This window comes from Oryctolagus cuniculus, chromosome 1 (genome assembly GCF_051225735.1).
Source record: "Oryctolagus cuniculus isolate XC-2025 breed Fujian yellow rabbit chromosome 1, ASM5122573v1, whole genome shotgun sequence".
NCBI lineage: Eukaryota > Metazoa > Chordata > Mammalia > Lagomorpha > Leporidae > Oryctolagus > Oryctolagus cuniculus.
The window spans coordinates 180,260,038-180,277,729 of record NC_142867.1 but is presented as its reverse complement, the minus strand read 5'-3'; the positions used below and the strand labels follow the sequence as shown (position 1 = coordinate 180,277,729).

Here is a 17,692-nt window from a genome sequence, read left to right as displayed (position 1 = left end):
TTTAGGGATTAAGATGATGCTGGCTTCATAGAAAGAATTTGGGAGGATTTCCTCCCTTTCAATTGTTTTAAATAGCTTGAGAAGAATTGGAGTTAGTTCTTCTTTCAATGTTGGTAGAATTCAGCAGTGAAGCCATCTGGTCCTGGGCTTTTATTTGTTGAGAAGGCCTTTATTACTGACTCAATTTCTGTCTGTTATGGGTCTGTTTATGTTTTCTATGTCTTCATGGCTCAGTTTAAGTAGGTTGTATGTGTCTAGGATTCTATCCATTTCTTCTAGGGTTCCCAGTTTGTTGGCATACAGCTCTTTGTAGTAATTTCTGATGGTTCTTTTTATTTCTGTGGTGTCTTCTGTTACATTTCCTTATTCATTCTAATTTTATCGATTTTGGTCTTTTTTTTTTTTTTTTTTGGTTATTTGGGCCAATGGTGTGTTAATTTTGTTTATTTTTTCAGAAAACCAGCTCTTCATTTTGCTGATCTTTTGTTGCTTCTTAGTTTCATTTTTTTATGTCTTCTCTAATTTTAATTACTTATTTCCTTCTATTGGTTTGGGGTTTAGTTTTCTGTTTTTTTTTTTTTTTTCTAGGTCCTTGAGGTACATAGATAGTTCGTTTATTTGGTGCCTTTCCAGTTTCTTGATGTAGGCTCCAATTGCGATAAACTTTCCTCTTAACACTGCTTTTGCTGTATCCCACATATTCTGGCATGTTGTACTGTCATCTTCAATTGTTTCCAGAAATGTTTTGATTTCTCTTTTGATCTCTTCTATGATCCACTGTTCATTAAGTAGCATGTTGTTCATTCTCCATTTGTTTGCATATTATGTAGGGATTCTCAAGGTGTTGATTTCCAGCTTCACTGCATTGTGGTCTGAGAATATGCATGGTATGACTACGATTTTTTTGAATTTGCTGAGACTTGCTTTATTGCCTAGCATGTGGTCGATCCTAGAGAAAGTTCCATGAACTGGAAAGAAATATGTTTACTGTTTGGATGTAGTGTGGAAGGTTCTGTAGATATCTGCTAGATCTATTTTGTCTATGGTGTCAATTAATTGTTGTTTCCTTACTGATTTTCTGTTTCGTTGATCTGTCCATTGCTGAGAGTAGGGCATTGAAGTCCCTCATCACTATTGTATTTGGATCTATATCTCCCTTTAAATCCTTTAGCACTTCTTTTAAATAGCCAGGTGCCCTGTGGTTGAGTGCATATACATTTATAATGGTCACATATTCCTGTTGTATTGATCCTTTGATCATTATATAGTATCCTTCTTTGTCTCCCTTGATGGTTTCTGTGTTAGTCTATTTTGTCTAATATTAGGATGGCCACACCAGTTCTTTTTTGGTTTCTGTTGGTATGTATTATCTTCTTCCATCCTTTCACCTTCAGTCTGCAAACATCTTTCTTGGTAAGATATGTTTGTTATAGGCAACAAATAGATGGGTTTTCTTTTTTAACCCATTCAGCCAGTCTGTGTTTTTTTTAACTGTGCGTTGAGACCATTTACAATCAGTGTTACTATTGTTAAGTAGTGATTTTGCCCTGCCATGTTTCTGTAAATAGTTCTGTTTACATATTTTGGATTTCATTTGCTCTTTTGCTGGGTAATTATCTACTTTTCCAGTGATGTTCCTGTTTCTGTGTTTGTGTGTAGCACATGTTTGAGCATGTTTCCTAGGGCTGGGCGTGTACTTACAAATTCTTTTAATTTTTGTTTGCTGTGGAAGATCCTTATGTCTCCTTCATTCATAAATGAGAATTTTGCAGGGTACAGTAATCTGGGTTGACAGTTTTTTTCTCTTAGGACTTGGAGCATGTTTTGCCATTCTCTCCTTGCTTGTAGGGTTTGTGATGAGAAGTCTGGGGTGAGTTTAAACAGGATCCTCTGAATGTGATTTGGCATTTCTCTCTGGCACATTTTAGGATCTTTTCTTTATGTGTTACTGAGGAGAGCTTTGACACTATATGTCTAGGTGAGGATCTTTTCTGGTCATGTCTATGGGGAGTTCTGTGTAGTTCCTGAACTTGGATGTCTCTTTCTTTCTCCAGAAGAGGGAAGTTCTCTACTATTATTTCATTAAGAAGGCCTTCTAATCCTTTCTCTGTTTCGATGTCTTCTGGAATTCCTAGGATCTGTATGTTGGATTGTTTGATAGAACCTTGCAGGTCTTCAACCATGTTTTTCAGTTTCCTGATTTCTTTTTCTTTTGTTTGGTCTGACTGTGTTATTTCCAGAAATTTGTCTTCTAGTTCTGATATTTATTCCTCTGTCTCATTTATTCTATTTTTGAGACTATCCACTGTATTTTTTATTTGCTCTATTGAATTCTTCATATCTAGAATTTTATTCTGATTTCTCTTCAGTATCTCAATCTCTTGGGAACACTTTTCATTTAGGTCATGAATGTGTTTCCGATTGCTTCTAAGTAATCTGATCATTAATTTTCTGATTTCTGTTTCTGGCATTGTGGGGGAGGCTGAATCCAGAGAGGCCTAGAGGAACTTCCTGAGTCCTGCCTTGAATTTGAAGACTTGTCTTTAAGTTTCAAATCCCTGGCGGTAAACGACCCAGCCCCAGGGCGCTTTTGGCTAAGGATCATCAAGGTGGTATAATAGGCTAAAACCCTTTTGCATCACATCACCCCACCCCTTGCCCGCATCCACTCTGTACAGCAGCTATATAAACACCTCCCTTTTACAATAAAGTGAGATCCTGCTTTGACTGGACTCCCCACCGCATCTGACTGTCCCCCAGGGTTTGGGGAGGCTGAGTGGCGGGTGGCGCACTTCCCCTCCTCAGCCAAGGCAAGCTGCGGGCAGCCTGCCTAATTCTCCAAAGGTGACGAGGAAGAGTCACTGCAACTGGCGCCCAACGTGGGGCACGAGGGGCACAAACAGGACATTCGGCTGAGGCCAAGCGGTTTGTCAGAGTAAGTGAAACCCTCAGGCATGGGTAATGCAACTTCAGCCAAGAATGACCCAGCCCTGAAAGCCCTAAGGCTTATGCTCAAGTCCAGAGGCTTGGAACTCTCGGATAGCTTGGCGCTTCAGACTTGGGAAACCATCATCTCCTTCGCCCCTTGGGTGTCTAGCACTAATCTCTTTTCCTGGACCACATGGGCAAGGGTTGAGAAAATATCCATAGACAGAGAGAAACATTTGGGGATCACCCCTCCACTGGGGTTCTTCCCTACCATCTCGGCTCTCAAAGCCTCATTCCACCTGGAGGGCCTGCTCCCCCCTGTAAGGGAACAAGGCGGTGAAGCCTCCTCCCTAACCTGCAGTGACGCTGATAAGGCATTCTCCCAACAACAGTGAGATGATAAGGGCCTTGTGTCCAGAGCTGTAGGTCCTGTTTGGCCATCCCAGGGGTTGGAGAAGGGCTCATCCCTTAGCCTCCGGGAAGGTGGGCTGGATCAGGTGTCCACTACAGATGAAGAGCGCAGGGAGGAGGAAGCCTGGACTGACTTTAGCGAACAGCAAGCCGCTCTGAGCCTGACAAAAGCAGGGGCAGGTGAGGCGGGTGTAGATGTGCCTACAGCCACAGCTCCACCTCCCCCTGAAAGGGCTCAGGGGTGAATGGAACTTCCTCTCTCCTATGTTCCGCATGTGGCGGCTAAGGCGAGGATGGGTGCCAATTCCCCTTATGCAGCTGCAAGGGAGGACTCAAGTCATGGCGAGATCCTGGAGGGGATTGGGCGTGTGCATTGGATCATCCCCCTCCTTCTCCTCAGGCGGGAGGGGGCGATTCACAACCGCCACTAGCTAAAACCCAGGCCTTCCAGGTCAACTTAGAGCCTGGGGGAGCCAGGCCACAAGCATGGTACCCCTGGGAGGCTAAGGATCTCAAAGAACTCAGCAAGGTGGTTGCTGAGGATGGCCCCAATTCACCATGGGCGCTTACTCTCCTTCAGGACATAGCATATCACCCCTGCATGCCTAAGGATTGGCTTGACTATGCAAGGGCTACCCTCAGTGGCCCACAATTCATTAAATGGGTGGCATATTATAAGGAGGAATGCAGGACTCGGGCCGAAGCTAATAGGCAGGCACAACCGCCAATCCCTATTACTTACCCCATGCTCTCGGGGACCTAGGAGGGCTATACTACGGACATTCAACAAGCTGTTGTAGCCGCCCCATATCGGGACCAGGTGCAACAGGTGGGATTGGTGGCCTGGCAGAAGTTGGATGAAGGACCAACAGAGTCACCCTTGGGAGGGGTTAGATAAAAACTTAGTGAACCCCTTGCAGACTTCATCAATAGGGTGGAACAAAGTGTCAAACATAAGCTTCCCACAGGGGACCTCAGGGAATGCATTTCAGCCATCATTTTTAGAATAGTGAAAACTATTACAAATAATATTTACATATGGAAATAAATACACACATTTTTCTGTCAGATTACTAACGCAAGTAATTGAGTCTGTCTATTCTAGGTATTGAGTATAATGGGTGACAATGGTTGCCATGATTACTTTCATTGGACCTCAACCTTAAAAATCTTCTAGGGACAGGGGCCAGCTCCATGGCGCAGTGGGTTAATCCTCTGCCTGCGGCGCCAGCGTTCCAAGTGGGCACCAATTCTAATCACAGCAGCTCCTCTTCCAATCCAGGTCTCTGCTATGGACTGGGAAAGCAGTGGAAGATGGCTCAAGTCCTTGGGCCCCTGCACCTGCATGGGAGATCCGGAGGAAGCTCCTGGCTCCTGACTTTGGATCCGCACAGCTCCAGCTGTTGCAGCCAATTGGGGAGCAAACCATTGGGTGGAAGACCTCTCTCTCTCTCTCTCTCTCTCTCTCTGCCTCTCCTCTCTCTGTGTAACTCTAACTTTCAAATAAATAAATAAATGAAATCTTTAAAAAAGTATCTTCTAGGGACAAACTATTTTTACTTTCTGCTTGGAGTTTTGTTTGTTTTGTTTTTCATGATGTAACAGATACTATCATGTTAATAAATTAAAGTAAAAACAGAATCATCCATTAAGAGAATTTCAGTTTGGGCTAGAGAGAAACCTAACTCTATGTCATATCTATAAGCATAGCAGGTGATTCAGAAAGGATATAAATAAAAAGTATGAGCAAAATACATTGGGAAAATTCAAGCAAAGTAAAAAGTTCAGAAGAGTACAATATTAATACCAGGCATTAATTAACATAATCAGGCCAGAAAGTGCTAAACAAGAAAAAGTCTACCTTTATATGCCTTCTGTAGCTTCCCATTGGAATGTTTTGTACTTATTTATTTGAAAGGCAGAGTTACAGAGAGAGACAGAGATAGAGACAGAGAGAGAGAGTTTCTCCAAATGTCAACAATTGGAACTCGGCCCATCAGAAGCCAGGAGTTTCTTCCAGGTCTCCTACATGGGTGCCGGGTCGCAAGCACTTGGGCTGTCTTCAGCCGCTTTCCCAGGTGCATTAGCAGGGATTTGAAGTAGAGAAGCCAGGACTCAAATAGGCACCCATATAGGATGCTGGCATTGCAGGCAGGGGCTTTACTCGCTGCACCACATGCCGGCCTCTGCTTTGTGCTTTTCAAAATACACATTTTACACATGCTTTGTTAAATTTATCCTTAATTATTACATAGCCATTGACATAATTATCAATGGTATCATTTTAAAATCTCAATTTCTGAATATTTGTTTCTGATATATAAAATAAAACTAACTTCTAAACTGATGTTTAGAATTAACTGATGTTAGATCCTGCAACACTGCTAAATTTACATGCCATTCCTAACAGCTTTTCCATAGATTTGTAGGGTTACAATATAAAATTACTTATTACCTGTGTACAAAGAATTTTCCTTTCTTATTCCTAATTGCTATGATTTTAGTTATGTTTTTGATTAATAGTATTAGAATCTCCAGTATGATGTTGAGTAAACTTGTGAGAAATGACATCCTTGACTTGTACCTGATCTTAGCTGGGAATCATTCATTGTTTATTACTGAGCAATACATAATCAGTCTTACATGAATTCTTCTATGGAAGTGAAAAAGGGAGAATATTTTGCAATTCATATTAGGATGCCAGCATCACTTCATATCAAATTCTGACAAGAAACATTCAAGAGATGAAAATTACAGCCCAATAGCCCTCATAAATATAGATGCAAAATTCCTAAGCTAAACATTAGTAAATAGAATTCAGCAATATATGAAAATGGTAAAACACTACAACTTTATTTCATGAATGCAAAATTGATTTAATAATTGCAAATTAATCAAAATGATTCATCACAATAACAATAAATTAGGTTAGCCTTATTATCTTAAAAAACATAAAAGCATTGTGTGCACTCAATACTTATTCATGAAAAAAGCCTTCCTCAAACTACTAGTAGATGGTGTCTTACTCCCTTTGTGCTGCTACAACAAAATACTTGAGATAGTGTAATTTATTTGTAAAGACTTATTTGGAAAACAGAATTACAAAGACAGAAGGAGAGACAGTGAAAGAATGAATGAATGAATGAGAGAGAAAGAGAGAGAGAGAGCGAGAGAGAGAAAATCTTCCATCTACTGGTTCACTCCCCAAATGGCCACCAGGGCCAGGGTTGGGCCAGACTGAAGCCACGAGTTTGGAACTCCCATGTGAGTGGCAGGAACCCAAGCACTTGGGCCATCTTCTGCTGCCTTCCTTGGCACATTAGCAGGGAGTTTGATTGGAAGTGGAGCAGCCGGGTCTTGAACCAGGGCTCATAAGGGCTGCTAGCACTACAGGTGGAGGCTTAACCCATTGTACCACATGCTGGTCCTGAGACTGTGTAATGTTAAAAGAACAGAAATATTTTTGTACAGTTGATCAGGAAGTCCAGTATCAAGATGTTGGCACTGGAGGGAGGGTGGGAGGTGGGGGTTAAAGAGAGAGGAAATTTATTTTAACATTTAACAAATGTTAACATTTCACCATATTCAAATTTCATATGTAGATATTATATACATACATATATACTCTTTTTTTCTTGAAAATGAGGATATTAATTTCACATAAAAATGGACTCCTGGTAATGACCATAAGTGAGAAAAGAAGGGTATTTTGGAGGCCATTGCTGTGGCACAGCAGGTTAAGCCTCCACTTCTGGTGCCTGCATCCCATATGGGCACTGGTTCATGTCCCAGCTGATCTTCTTCTTTTTTTTTTTTTTTTCCCACAGTAAGCCCACTTTTTATTTTGTTTTCAATTTTTTCTTTTCTTCTTTTCTTCGTCTGGTTTCCTGACACCATCACAGAACGGAACGGAAAGTCCACAGAGAGAACAGCATCAAGTGGAAGCTTTGATTTTCCAGTCCTAGCAACTGCAGGGCGCCCCTTCCCGTGCCCTGCGTGTGCACAGAGAACGAGAGGTCGCGCCCCGCGAGCAGGAGCCACCAGGCTGAGGGCTGCAGAGGCAGCTGGGGCTCAGTCCCTGCCCTCCTCTAGCCCCACCATCCCACAAAGGCAAACGGCAGGGACGGAGAGGCCAGGGGCAGGGCTGGGGCCCAGGCCCCGGTCGCAGCCATGGCTGGTCCACAGGCACGGCGATTCCGAGGTCTCGGAGGGATGCGCCCCAAGGGCACGAGGCACTTAGGAGGGGGGGTGATCCTCCCCCCGGATGCTTCGATACTTGGCCATGTCCTCCGGAAATACTTTAGAAAGCTCTTGAATCAACAGGCTTTTAAATTTCTTCATCGTGTCAATCTTGCCTTTAACTTGTTCATTTTTGGCTAGAGCCCTTTCCAAGCACTCTTTGGTGTAGAGCTGGGGGTTTCGACCTTGATCTATGTATCTCACGTTCTCCTGACGGCTTGCTTCACAAGCCGTTCCATTCCACGTGTGTTGGCATTTGTATCAGTCAACACGCCCTCACGCTACTGCTTTCTGATGCTCTCATACCTCGAAGACTTCCAGAGGCACGGTGATGTCGTGCAGCTGCTGCCTGCACTTGTCGATATCCTGTAAGCCAGTGACAATGAAATTCAGCTTCTGGTTGAGCCCGGCCTGGCTGCTTGGCTGGAAGTCGCTGACGATGATGCCGAGCTGCCGGATGTTCTCCACGAACTTCTCCAAGTGCTCCTCCAGGTGATCAAACTTCTCCGCCATCGCCCCGGCCCGACCGCCACTCCGCGCCCTCGGCCGGCCCAGCTGATCTTCTTCTGATCCAGCTCTCTGCTGTGGCCTGAGAAAGCAGTGGAAGATGGCCCAAATGCTTGGGCCCCTTACCCATGTAGATGACCTAGAAGAAGCGTCTGTCTCCTGGCTTCAGATAGGCCCAGCTCCAGCTGTTGCAGCCGTTTGGGGAGGGAACCAGCAGATGAAAGAACTTCCTCCCTGTCTCTCCCTCTCTCTGTAACTCTGCCTCTCAAATAAATAATTTTCTTTTAAAAAAAGAAGTGTATTTTGTCATGCAGATGGTATACCTTATGGAAGACATTATTTAAAACTATATACCAAATAATATGATATCCACACAATGTTTATACTGTCTATACATATTAAATTTCACATATAAAGAAAATGTGATATTTGTGTTTCTGTGGCTGATTTATTTCACAAAGCATAATGATTTATAGTTCCATCCATTTTGTTGTCAGAGTTTGATTCTTTTTTAATGGCTGAGTAATATTCCAACACCTATATATACCACATTTTATTTAGAGTTCAAAATTACTTTGAAGATTAACTAAAAGTGTTACTACCAAACTTTATATGTCAAGCTCTGCAGTTCACATGCACCACACAAATAATCCTCAAAAAACTCTATGATATAGATAACGTTATCAAGTTTATAAGGAAACTGGATAAAAGGATTAAGAAATTTGTTCAAGTTAATTAGGCATGTAAAGTATATAGTATATCAAATTATCTGTCGGCACTTGTGCTGGCCGCGACGGCCATTTAGGGGATGAACCAATGGAAGGAAGACCTTTCTCTCTCTCACTGTCTAACTCTGCCTGTCAAAAAAAAAAAAAATTATCTGTCCAAAGTCACACCGATGTAGTGATAGGATGAGGACTAACAGATAGAGTGTCATATACCAGGCATTATGGTAAGTGCCTTATGAGACTTACTGTGAGATACTCTTTCCAGGCATTACCACCTTCAGTTATAAAGTCCCAAAGTAGATATGATCTATTAATTGACTCTTCAATAAATGAATATCAACCAAATGACTCATAACAACTATATAGTTGTCCCTTAATATCCACAGGGTTTTGGTTCAAACTCCTAGCATATACCAAAACCCATAGATGCTCAATGGCATAGTATTTGTATACATCTTCCTTTATATTTTAAATTATCACTTGATTTCTTACAATACCTAATACAATGTAAATGCAATGAAAACAGTTGTTACACCATTTTGCCTACAAAATAATGAGTCCTAAAAACATCTGCACATGTTTTGTAGAAACCCAATCTTTGTCCTAAGTGTATTTTTGGTCCATGACTGGCTGCATCCAAAAATATAGAACCTGCAGATATGGAGGGCTAACTGTACTTGATATATCCTATATTTTTCACATCTGTATCTATCTGTATTGTATATAACGTTCACATCTACAAAACACAGAAAATAGTATAATGCAAAAGTACATGCCATAATTTATATTCTAGTATATGAAAATGTATTTAAATTTTCTGGTTTAGGTAACTGTTGATGGCTTAATTTGGTATTATACTAGATAATATTTTTAGAAAATGTCTCTTACCTGTGCTGAGTGGTCTGAATCACTTTCTTGAGGTAACGTGTAGTGTGCTCTTTGTGATTCCTGAAGTTCTTTTTTTAATTTAGCGTTTTCTTGCTCTTTTTGAAACAGCTGATCCTGAAGATTAATAACACTTTGCCGCAGCATAGCTTCACTTGATTTTGTAGTTTCAAAACAAACATGTAATTCATTGTAAAGCTGTTTCAAAAAATATTCAGATTCTATTAATGCCTAATACTTATATGTTTATGTATAAATATGTTTGTATATATTAATAAATATATATGATTATATGACATAGCACTTTCCCTAAGGTTATTTTAATAGTACAAGAGAGAAACAAGATATAACCAAAAGAAAAATTAAATGATGTAACCAAATATAAATATAAAACTACAACTGATATAAAAAGGCGATTATATTATATAAATATTATTTTACATATATTATATTATTATAGGAAATTATAACTAAATTTCTCAGGAGAATGAAAATATTTTAAGCTACCAATACAACCTTCAGAATACTTCATGAAAAAAGGAAGTAAATAGAGTCATGACAGTATTACCAGAATTGATTAGAAAAAATCATCCTAAAGATGTCAGAAATGTAATATACATATATATAATATACATATTGTATATTATAAATATGTATATTTAGGTACAGTGATAGGAAAGGACAGAAAGAAATAGCATAAGGTATATCAGCCTAACTGGCCTAAGTTTATGAAAGAAAACCTGGGAATAATTCACTGAGAGTTCTAACATTTTCCTATTTATAATAAATTAGTCTCCATTGCTGAGGTGGGGTAGAAGGGATAGTAAGAAACAAAATCAGGCATTAAGGCTGTGTAAGGATGTAAAGACTCTTCACTGCCAGATTAAGGGTGGATTTGTTTGTTTTGTAGACCACTGGGAGTTTCTGAAGACTACAAACAGTGTGATAACAAAGAAGCAATGTTTTGAGGGCATGTTTGATAATTCAAATTTTTTAAAGTCAAGGCAAAATGACATAAATACATTTACATCTAGAGTTTATTAAAACTATGAGATTGGATATGGTATATGAATGGTATCTTCCTCAGAGTAGTACTTCAAAAAGTCCATGGAAATTAAAATTACAGGATAGTGAACATTTTCTGTGAACTCTTTCAAGATTCCTCATATGGTTAAAATGGCATACATCCAATCGCATGAATTTAGTTGGTGAATAAAATCTTAACATAGCAGGGAGGGCATTTGGCCTAGAAATTAAGCTGCCATTCAGGATGTCTATTCCTATCAGAGAATTCAAGTTCGCTTGCTTTGGCTCCAAATTCCAGCTTCCTCCTAATGCACACACTACAAGGCAGGGATGATGGCTCAAGTAATTGCCACCCAGGTGGGAGACCTGGATTGAGTTCCCAGCTCCCAGTTTCAGCCATGGCCAGGGGCAGCTGCATGTACAGAGGAGTGAACCAGTGGATGGGAGCACTTGTATGCTCACTCACTCTCTTTCTCTCTCTTTGTCTCTCTACCTCTCAAACAAGTAAATGAAAAGAAATTAATCCTAATTTATGATTGAAATTTAATGAGACATAATTCAATTTTGGTAACTGATACACATGTGGTATCTGTACGTATATCTGCTACTGAACTTAGGAAAATAACCCAAGAGCTAAGATTTGCTTTTAAAATAAAAAAGAAAAGAAAGTATGACAATAGAAAGACCTTAAGACCAAAATCTCAAAGTGCAAATTCTCAAAATTATGTTATTTTATGTGTGGGATTTTAGATTTGCTCATCCAATTAAAAGATTTGAAATATTTGAGAACTAAATTGACAATGAAAGTATTGACAGAAAAATGCATGGTTCAAGCACAATGCTAGGATGTGGTCAAGTGAGTAGCAATATATTGGCCATTAGTGATAAGGCTGTGGCACACCTCACCCTTAGGTGTTATGTTTTCATATATTCCTTCCAGACTTTTCTGGGCCTATTTACTCTTGAAAGAAGGCTGTATCATCATCCCTTTACTTGTCCCCTGTCTTCTCTCCCTTTCCTTTGTTTCACAAAATACACAAATGACAGCATTATTTTTCTTGTATTCTCTACCATGATGTCTTTGCCATGCAGCTTATATAGTTCTACTTCCACTCAGAAGTTGCCTTAACTAGATTTGATTGGACCAGAAGCAAGATCATTTTTAATTCTAGACCTCAAGCTACCAGTAAACTTCACTAAAACAGCTTTTCACAGGTTGAAGTTAAATCTTTTATTTCCATCATGTTTTTGGTGACAAAGCCTCAGGGGTGATAAAATGCTGATTTCTTTCTTTCTTTTCTTTTTTTTTTTTTTGACAGGCAGAGTGGACAGTGAGAGAGAGAGACAGAGAGAAAGGTCTTCCTTTGCCGTTGGTTCACCCTCCAATGGCCGCCGCGGTCAGCGCGCTTCGGCCGGCGCACCACGCTGATCCGATGGCAGGAGCCAGGTACTTATCCTGGTCTCCCATGGGGTGCAGGGCCCAAGGACTTGGGCCATCCTCCACTGCACTCCCTGGCCACAGCAGAGAGCTGGCCTGGAAGAGGGGCAACCGGGGCAGCATCCGGCGCCTCGACCGGGACTAGAACCCGGTGTGCCGGTGCCGCAAGGCGGAGGATTAGCCTAGTGAGGCGTGGTGTTGGCCAAAAATGTTGATTTCTTTAGAGATCTTGTAAGGAGGCAAAAGTTTCAGATGGTCCAGTGCTCTGGCTAGACACTATATTATTCTCATTAACTAACATCATAAATTCACTCATCTACACTGGTTTAGGCATCCTGAGGTATTTCCTTGTTCACAATCAGAATTCTTTACAGCAGATTCCAGAGAGTCTTGTTTCTCTACATTTTCTTTACTCTTACAACCTTAATGTTGGAAAGAATCAGACTTTTCTACAAGATTCTGCCCTGTAAAAACAGGTACTCATGGATTTAATAATAAACTTCAGGAAAATCCATCATAATTCATAAGTAACTTAGGATGCTTTCTATTCTTCAAATCATTTTATATTAAATAAATTTAATTAAAAAAATTAAGTCTTTTCCAGTGTACAGAAAACAAATTAGCTCTAGAAATAGAAGCTCAAGCTCCAAGTTCTTTAATTTTCAAGGACTAGTCTGAAGCACTTTTCTTTCCATATTTATTTATTTTAATCATTAATGATTAAAAAAATGCACATGCATTGTAACCCAATCATACAAATTTACTTAAAAGTAAAGATTTCCACAAGTAAACTATTTGTAACACTGAAACAATTTATCACTGAAAATTGTAGCAGATAATGAGAAAACAGTTTAGACAAAGTATAAATAAGCTAACCCATTTCTTTTTAATTTATTTTGTATAATTAAATTATCATTGAATATAACAAATTTATAAAAACACATATTCAGCACCCCAAACATGTTAGATGGCTTATATATCAAAAATCCTGGGGTACAGTGTCGTGCACTGGCAGGTTAAGCCATAGCCTGAAATACCAACAACCATATGAAAACTTTTTAAAAGTCCTGGATACTTCATTTCCAATCCAGCTTTCTGTTAATGTGCCTGGGAAAGAAATGGAAGATGGACCAAGTACTTGGATCCCTGCCACCCACATGGGAGATCCCAACGGAGTTCCTGATTCCTGGCTTTGGCCTGACCCAGCCCTGGCCATTGAGGCCACTTGGAGAATGAACCAGAAGACGGAAGAGCTCTTTCTCTCTGCCCTCATTCTTTCCTTCTGTAGTTCTGCCTTTCAAATAAATAAATAAATCTGTAAAAAAAAAAATACACTGAAAGAAGGGCTGGTGTTGTGGCACAGCAGGTTAAGCTGCTGCCTTAGATGCCAGCATCCCATATAAGAGTTCGTTTGAGGCTTTGCTGCTCTGCTTCCAACACAGCACTCTGCTAATGGACCTGGGAAAGCATCAGAAGATGGTGTTAAGTGTTTAGGTCCCTGATACCCACACAGGAGACTCAGATGGAGTTCGAGGCTCCTGGCTTCAACATGGCCCATCTCTGGCCACTGCAGCCATTTGGGGGAATAAACCACCAAAGGAAAGATTTCTCTCTCTCTGACTCTCCCTCTAATTCCGCTTTTCAAAAAAAAAAAAAAAAAAAAAAAAACTTTAAAAATGCTGATATAATCTTATCAAAAATTAAATGATATGACTATAAATGATACACAGAAATATAAAAAAGTTAAAACTTACATACATACCAGACTTCAAGAGTTATTACAGGTTAGTTACAATCAAAACAGCCTGGTATTGGCAGAAAAACATACAAAAGTTGACCAACGGAATAGATTAAGAACACCAGAAATTAATCCACACATCATACATTTGGAAAGTGAACTAATGCAATGGAAGACTGCTTGTCTGCCTTTCTGTCTCTGTCTCTCTTTCTCTCTCTCTGCCTTTCACATAAAATAAAAATAAATTTAAAAAATAATTTAATAGGCTTAATGAAATATCTAAAGAAAGCTAAAAAGTTAAAACTATGACGTTGTAGCAGAATAAAAGAAACCAAATCTGTACAATCAAGAGAAAGAGTGGCTGTAGAGCAATGATGGATGAACTTTTCACAGAAGGTAACATGGTAAAATTCACACCAAAAAGGAAGCAATGGAAACTTCTGAATAACATTTAACTTAGATATCAGGATACATTTTCTAACATTAAAAGTTACCAAGTACTGAAAGGCTTTTGGTGATAATAGATAATGCAACTTTGTAAACCTGCTTACTGAGTCCTTTATTCTACATATAAATAAGCTGTAACTGTGGACTGTATCATACAGAGTAAGAGTGTGGTTTCTGAACTCAGGATTATCGAAATTTGAATTCTATTCAAGAGCTGTTTCACTTTAGACAGTATTCTAAGACTCAGTTACCTGACCTATAAAATAAAGAAATAACACCACAGACAGTTGGTCTGACACTTACACACTAAGAAACAGAGATCTATTGTCAGTATCTGATGCACAAGTTCAATAAATATTAATCATCATTATTATATAGTTGTTGAGCACAACTTAACATTTTTGCCTCAGTTTACATAATAAAAATCCAAAGTAACATGTGAAATGGAAAAGCATATTCTCTCTGGCTTAAAGTTCAATTTTATATTCATTATCTTTATGATTACAATCTAAATGGAAGGCCTTCTTAAATTATATTCTCCGTTTCTCTATCTTCTTATAGCATTCCAGAATCATTCACCCACTGAAATACTTAAACATTACATGAATTAGAATAATAGTTAAATTAAGATGGAAAATCTCTGTGACATTTAAATAAACATCTATAATTTTCAAATTATAAGTATTCTGCTTTTTTTTTTTTTTTTTTTGACAGGCAGAGTGGACAGTGAGAGAGAGAGAGACAGAGAAAGGTCTTCCTTTGCTGTTGGTTCACACTCCAATGGCCGCCGCGGCCGGCGCATCGCGCTGATCCGATGGCAGGAGCCAGGACCAGGTGCTTTTCCTGGTCTCCCATGGGGTGCAGGGCCCAAGCACCTGGGCCATCCTCCACTGCACTCCCTGGCCACAGCAGAGAGCTGGCCTGGAAGAGGGGCAACCGGGACAGAATCCAGCGCCCCAACCGGGACTAGAACCCGGTGTGCCGGCGCCGCTAGGCAGAGGATTAGCCTAGTGAGCCGTGGCGCCAGCCAGTATTCTGCTTCTTAAGATTGAATAATTTCCACTCAACATGGATCAAAGAACTAGAGATGCACCATGACACCATGAAACAAATTGAGAGCATAGGGGAAACCCTTCAAGATATTGGAACAGGCGAAGAATTCCTGGAGAAGACCCCAGAGGCATGGGTAATCAAAGATAAAATAAACAAATGGGATTACCTCAAATTGAAGAGTTTCTTTACAGCAAAGGAAACAGTCAGGAAAGTGAAGAGGCAACCAACAGAATGGGAGACGTTATTTGCAAACTACACAACAGATAAAGGATTAACAACTAGAATCTATAAAATCATCAAAAAACACCACAAAATCAAAACAAACAACCCAATAAAAAAATGGGCCAAGGACCTTAACAGACATTTTTCAAAAGAGGAAATCCAAAAGGCCAACAGACACATGAAAAAATGCTCAGGATCCCTAGCCATCAGGGAAATGCAGATCAAAACCACAATGAAGTTTCACCTCATTCCGGTTAGATTGGCTTACATACTGAAATCAACCAACAACAGATGCTGGCGAGGATGTGGGGGAAAAGGGACACTAATCCACTGTTGGTGGGAATGCAAACTGGTAAAGCCACTATGGAAGACAGTTTGGAGAGTCCTCAGAAACCTGAATATAGCACTACCACAGGACCCTGCCATCCCACTCCTTGGAATTTACCCAAATGGAATTAAAGGGGAGAAAAAAAGAGCCATTTGCACCTCAATATTTGTTGCAGCTCAATTCATAATAGCTAAGACATGGAATCAACCTAAATGTCCATCAACAGTAGACTGCATAAAGAAACTATGGGATATGTACTCTATGGAACACTATACAGCAGTAAAAAACAATGAAATCCGGGCATTTACAACAAAATGGAGGAAGCTGGAAAACATCATGCTGAGTGAAATAAGCCAGTCCAAAAGGGACAAATATCATATGTTCTCCCTGATCGATGGCAACTAAACGAGCATCTAAAATGATACCCACTGAAGTGAAATGGACACTATGAGAGACAATGACATGATCAGCCCTTGTCTAGACTGCTGAGGAACAACTTACTATTTTATTCCTTTTAGTCTTTTTATTGTTGTTGTTGCTCTGTTTGTTCTACATAAGACCACTGGTTGAACTCTGCAATCAATGCACAATCATTCTTAGGTGTTTAAAATTAACAGAAAAGTGATCTCTGTTAAACACAGGAGTGGGAATAAGAGAGGGAGGAGATATATAAGTTGGCACATGCTCACTTGGACTTACCTCCAATGGTGGAACTAGAAATGTGCCAGGGGATTTCAACTCAATCTTACCAAGGAGGCAGGTACCAATGCCAGCGCACTTGGTAAAGTGATAAGTATAAATACACAACCAATCAAAAAGATAGGGTATGTGTCGATGAGATTTCACAAATAAGACCAGTATAAGCAAATAATGAAGGATAGAATTAAAAGGGAGAGAATGATCCTGCGGGGGAAACAGGACACACAGCAGACTCATAGAATGGCAGCACTCCTGCCTCAGAATCAACCCTTGGGACATTCGGATCTGACTAAAAGGTCCATGAGAGTCTCGCAGGCATGGAAAGCCATGACACGGTGGCAAAAAACAATCTAAATGAAAGATCCTGGTGAACAAGACCACAGCAGAAGGAACAGGCCATCAAGGAGAGAGGCGCCTTTCTCTGAAGGGAGGAAGGAACCTCCACTGTGATACGGCCTTGACTAAACAAGTTCAGAGTTGGTGAACTCAAGGGGCTTCCATAGCCTAGACAGCTCATGGCAAGAGTCTCGGGTGATTGCTGACGTCATAAATAAGAGTGCCAATTGTTAAATCAACAACAGGAGTCACTGGGTACATGCTCCCCACTTGGGATCTCTGTCCTTAATGTGTTTTACTATGAAACTTAAAAACAACACTACTAGTCGAACAATACCCTATACCTTGTGCGGTTGTGTGAGTGCAGCCTGTTGAAATCCTTGCTTAGTATATACTAAGTTGATCTTCAGTATATGAAGGTAATTGAAAATGAAACTCGATGAAGGGCAGGACGGGAGAGGGAGTGGGAGAGGGGAGGGCCACAGGAGGGAGGGAGGTTGGGGGGGGAGCACACAACAATACAAAAGTTGCACTGTGTAAATTCACATTTATTAAATAAAAAAATATATAACAAACAACAAAAAAGAAGAACTTAATACTTCACCATTTTAGTATTTTTTATGTTCTGCTTAAAACTATTGGTTGAACTTTGTAATTAATACACAATTACTCTTAGGTGTTTAATTAATGCTATAACTAGTACTCAA

General features: G+C 40.0%; 2 protein-coding genes across 12 annotated transcripts in view; both read right to left on the bottom strand.

The window, feature by feature from the left end:
* Positions 1–17,692, bottom strand: part of CNTLN (centlein) — a 388,354-nt gene that overhangs the window by 236,125 nt on the left and 134,537 nt on the right. For 10 of the 11 annotated variants that reach the window (XM_008254476.5, XM_070052688.2, XM_070052657.2 and 7 more), the window contains exon 8: positions 9,702–9,896. The exons of the other annotated variant lie outside the window; for it this stretch is intronic. In XM_008254476.5, coding sequence (XP_008252698.5) covers positions 9,702–9,896 — 195 coding nt within the window. The remainder of the gene's footprint in view (positions 1–9,701; positions 9,897–17,692) is intronic. 11 annotated transcript variants of the gene reach the window in all.
* On the bottom strand, positions 7,138–8,152 carry LOC149128778 (mediator of RNA polymerase II transcription subunit 10-like). The gene is made up of 2 exons (XM_089317516.1): positions 7,885–8,152; positions 7,138–7,785 (listed from the first exon to the last, which is right to left on the bottom strand). Exons 1-2 carry the CDS (start codon positions 8,089–8,091, stop codon positions 7,576–7,578), a joined length of 417 nt encoding a protein of 138 aa, XP_089173642.1. The 5' UTR covers positions 8,092–8,152; the 3' UTR covers positions 7,138–7,575.

What these genes read in the sequence shown, in the direction of transcription:
- LOC149128778 (XM_089317516.1), bottom strand. Translation starts at nt 8,091, where the DNA reads ATGGCGGAGAAGTTTGATCACCTGGAGGAGCACTTGGAGAAGTTCGTG. An exon ending in TGCCTCTGGAAGTCTTCGAG is followed by an intron (nt 7,786 to 7,884) that starts GTATGAGAGCAT and finishes AGCCGTCAGGAG; the next exon opens with AACGTGAGATACATAGATCA.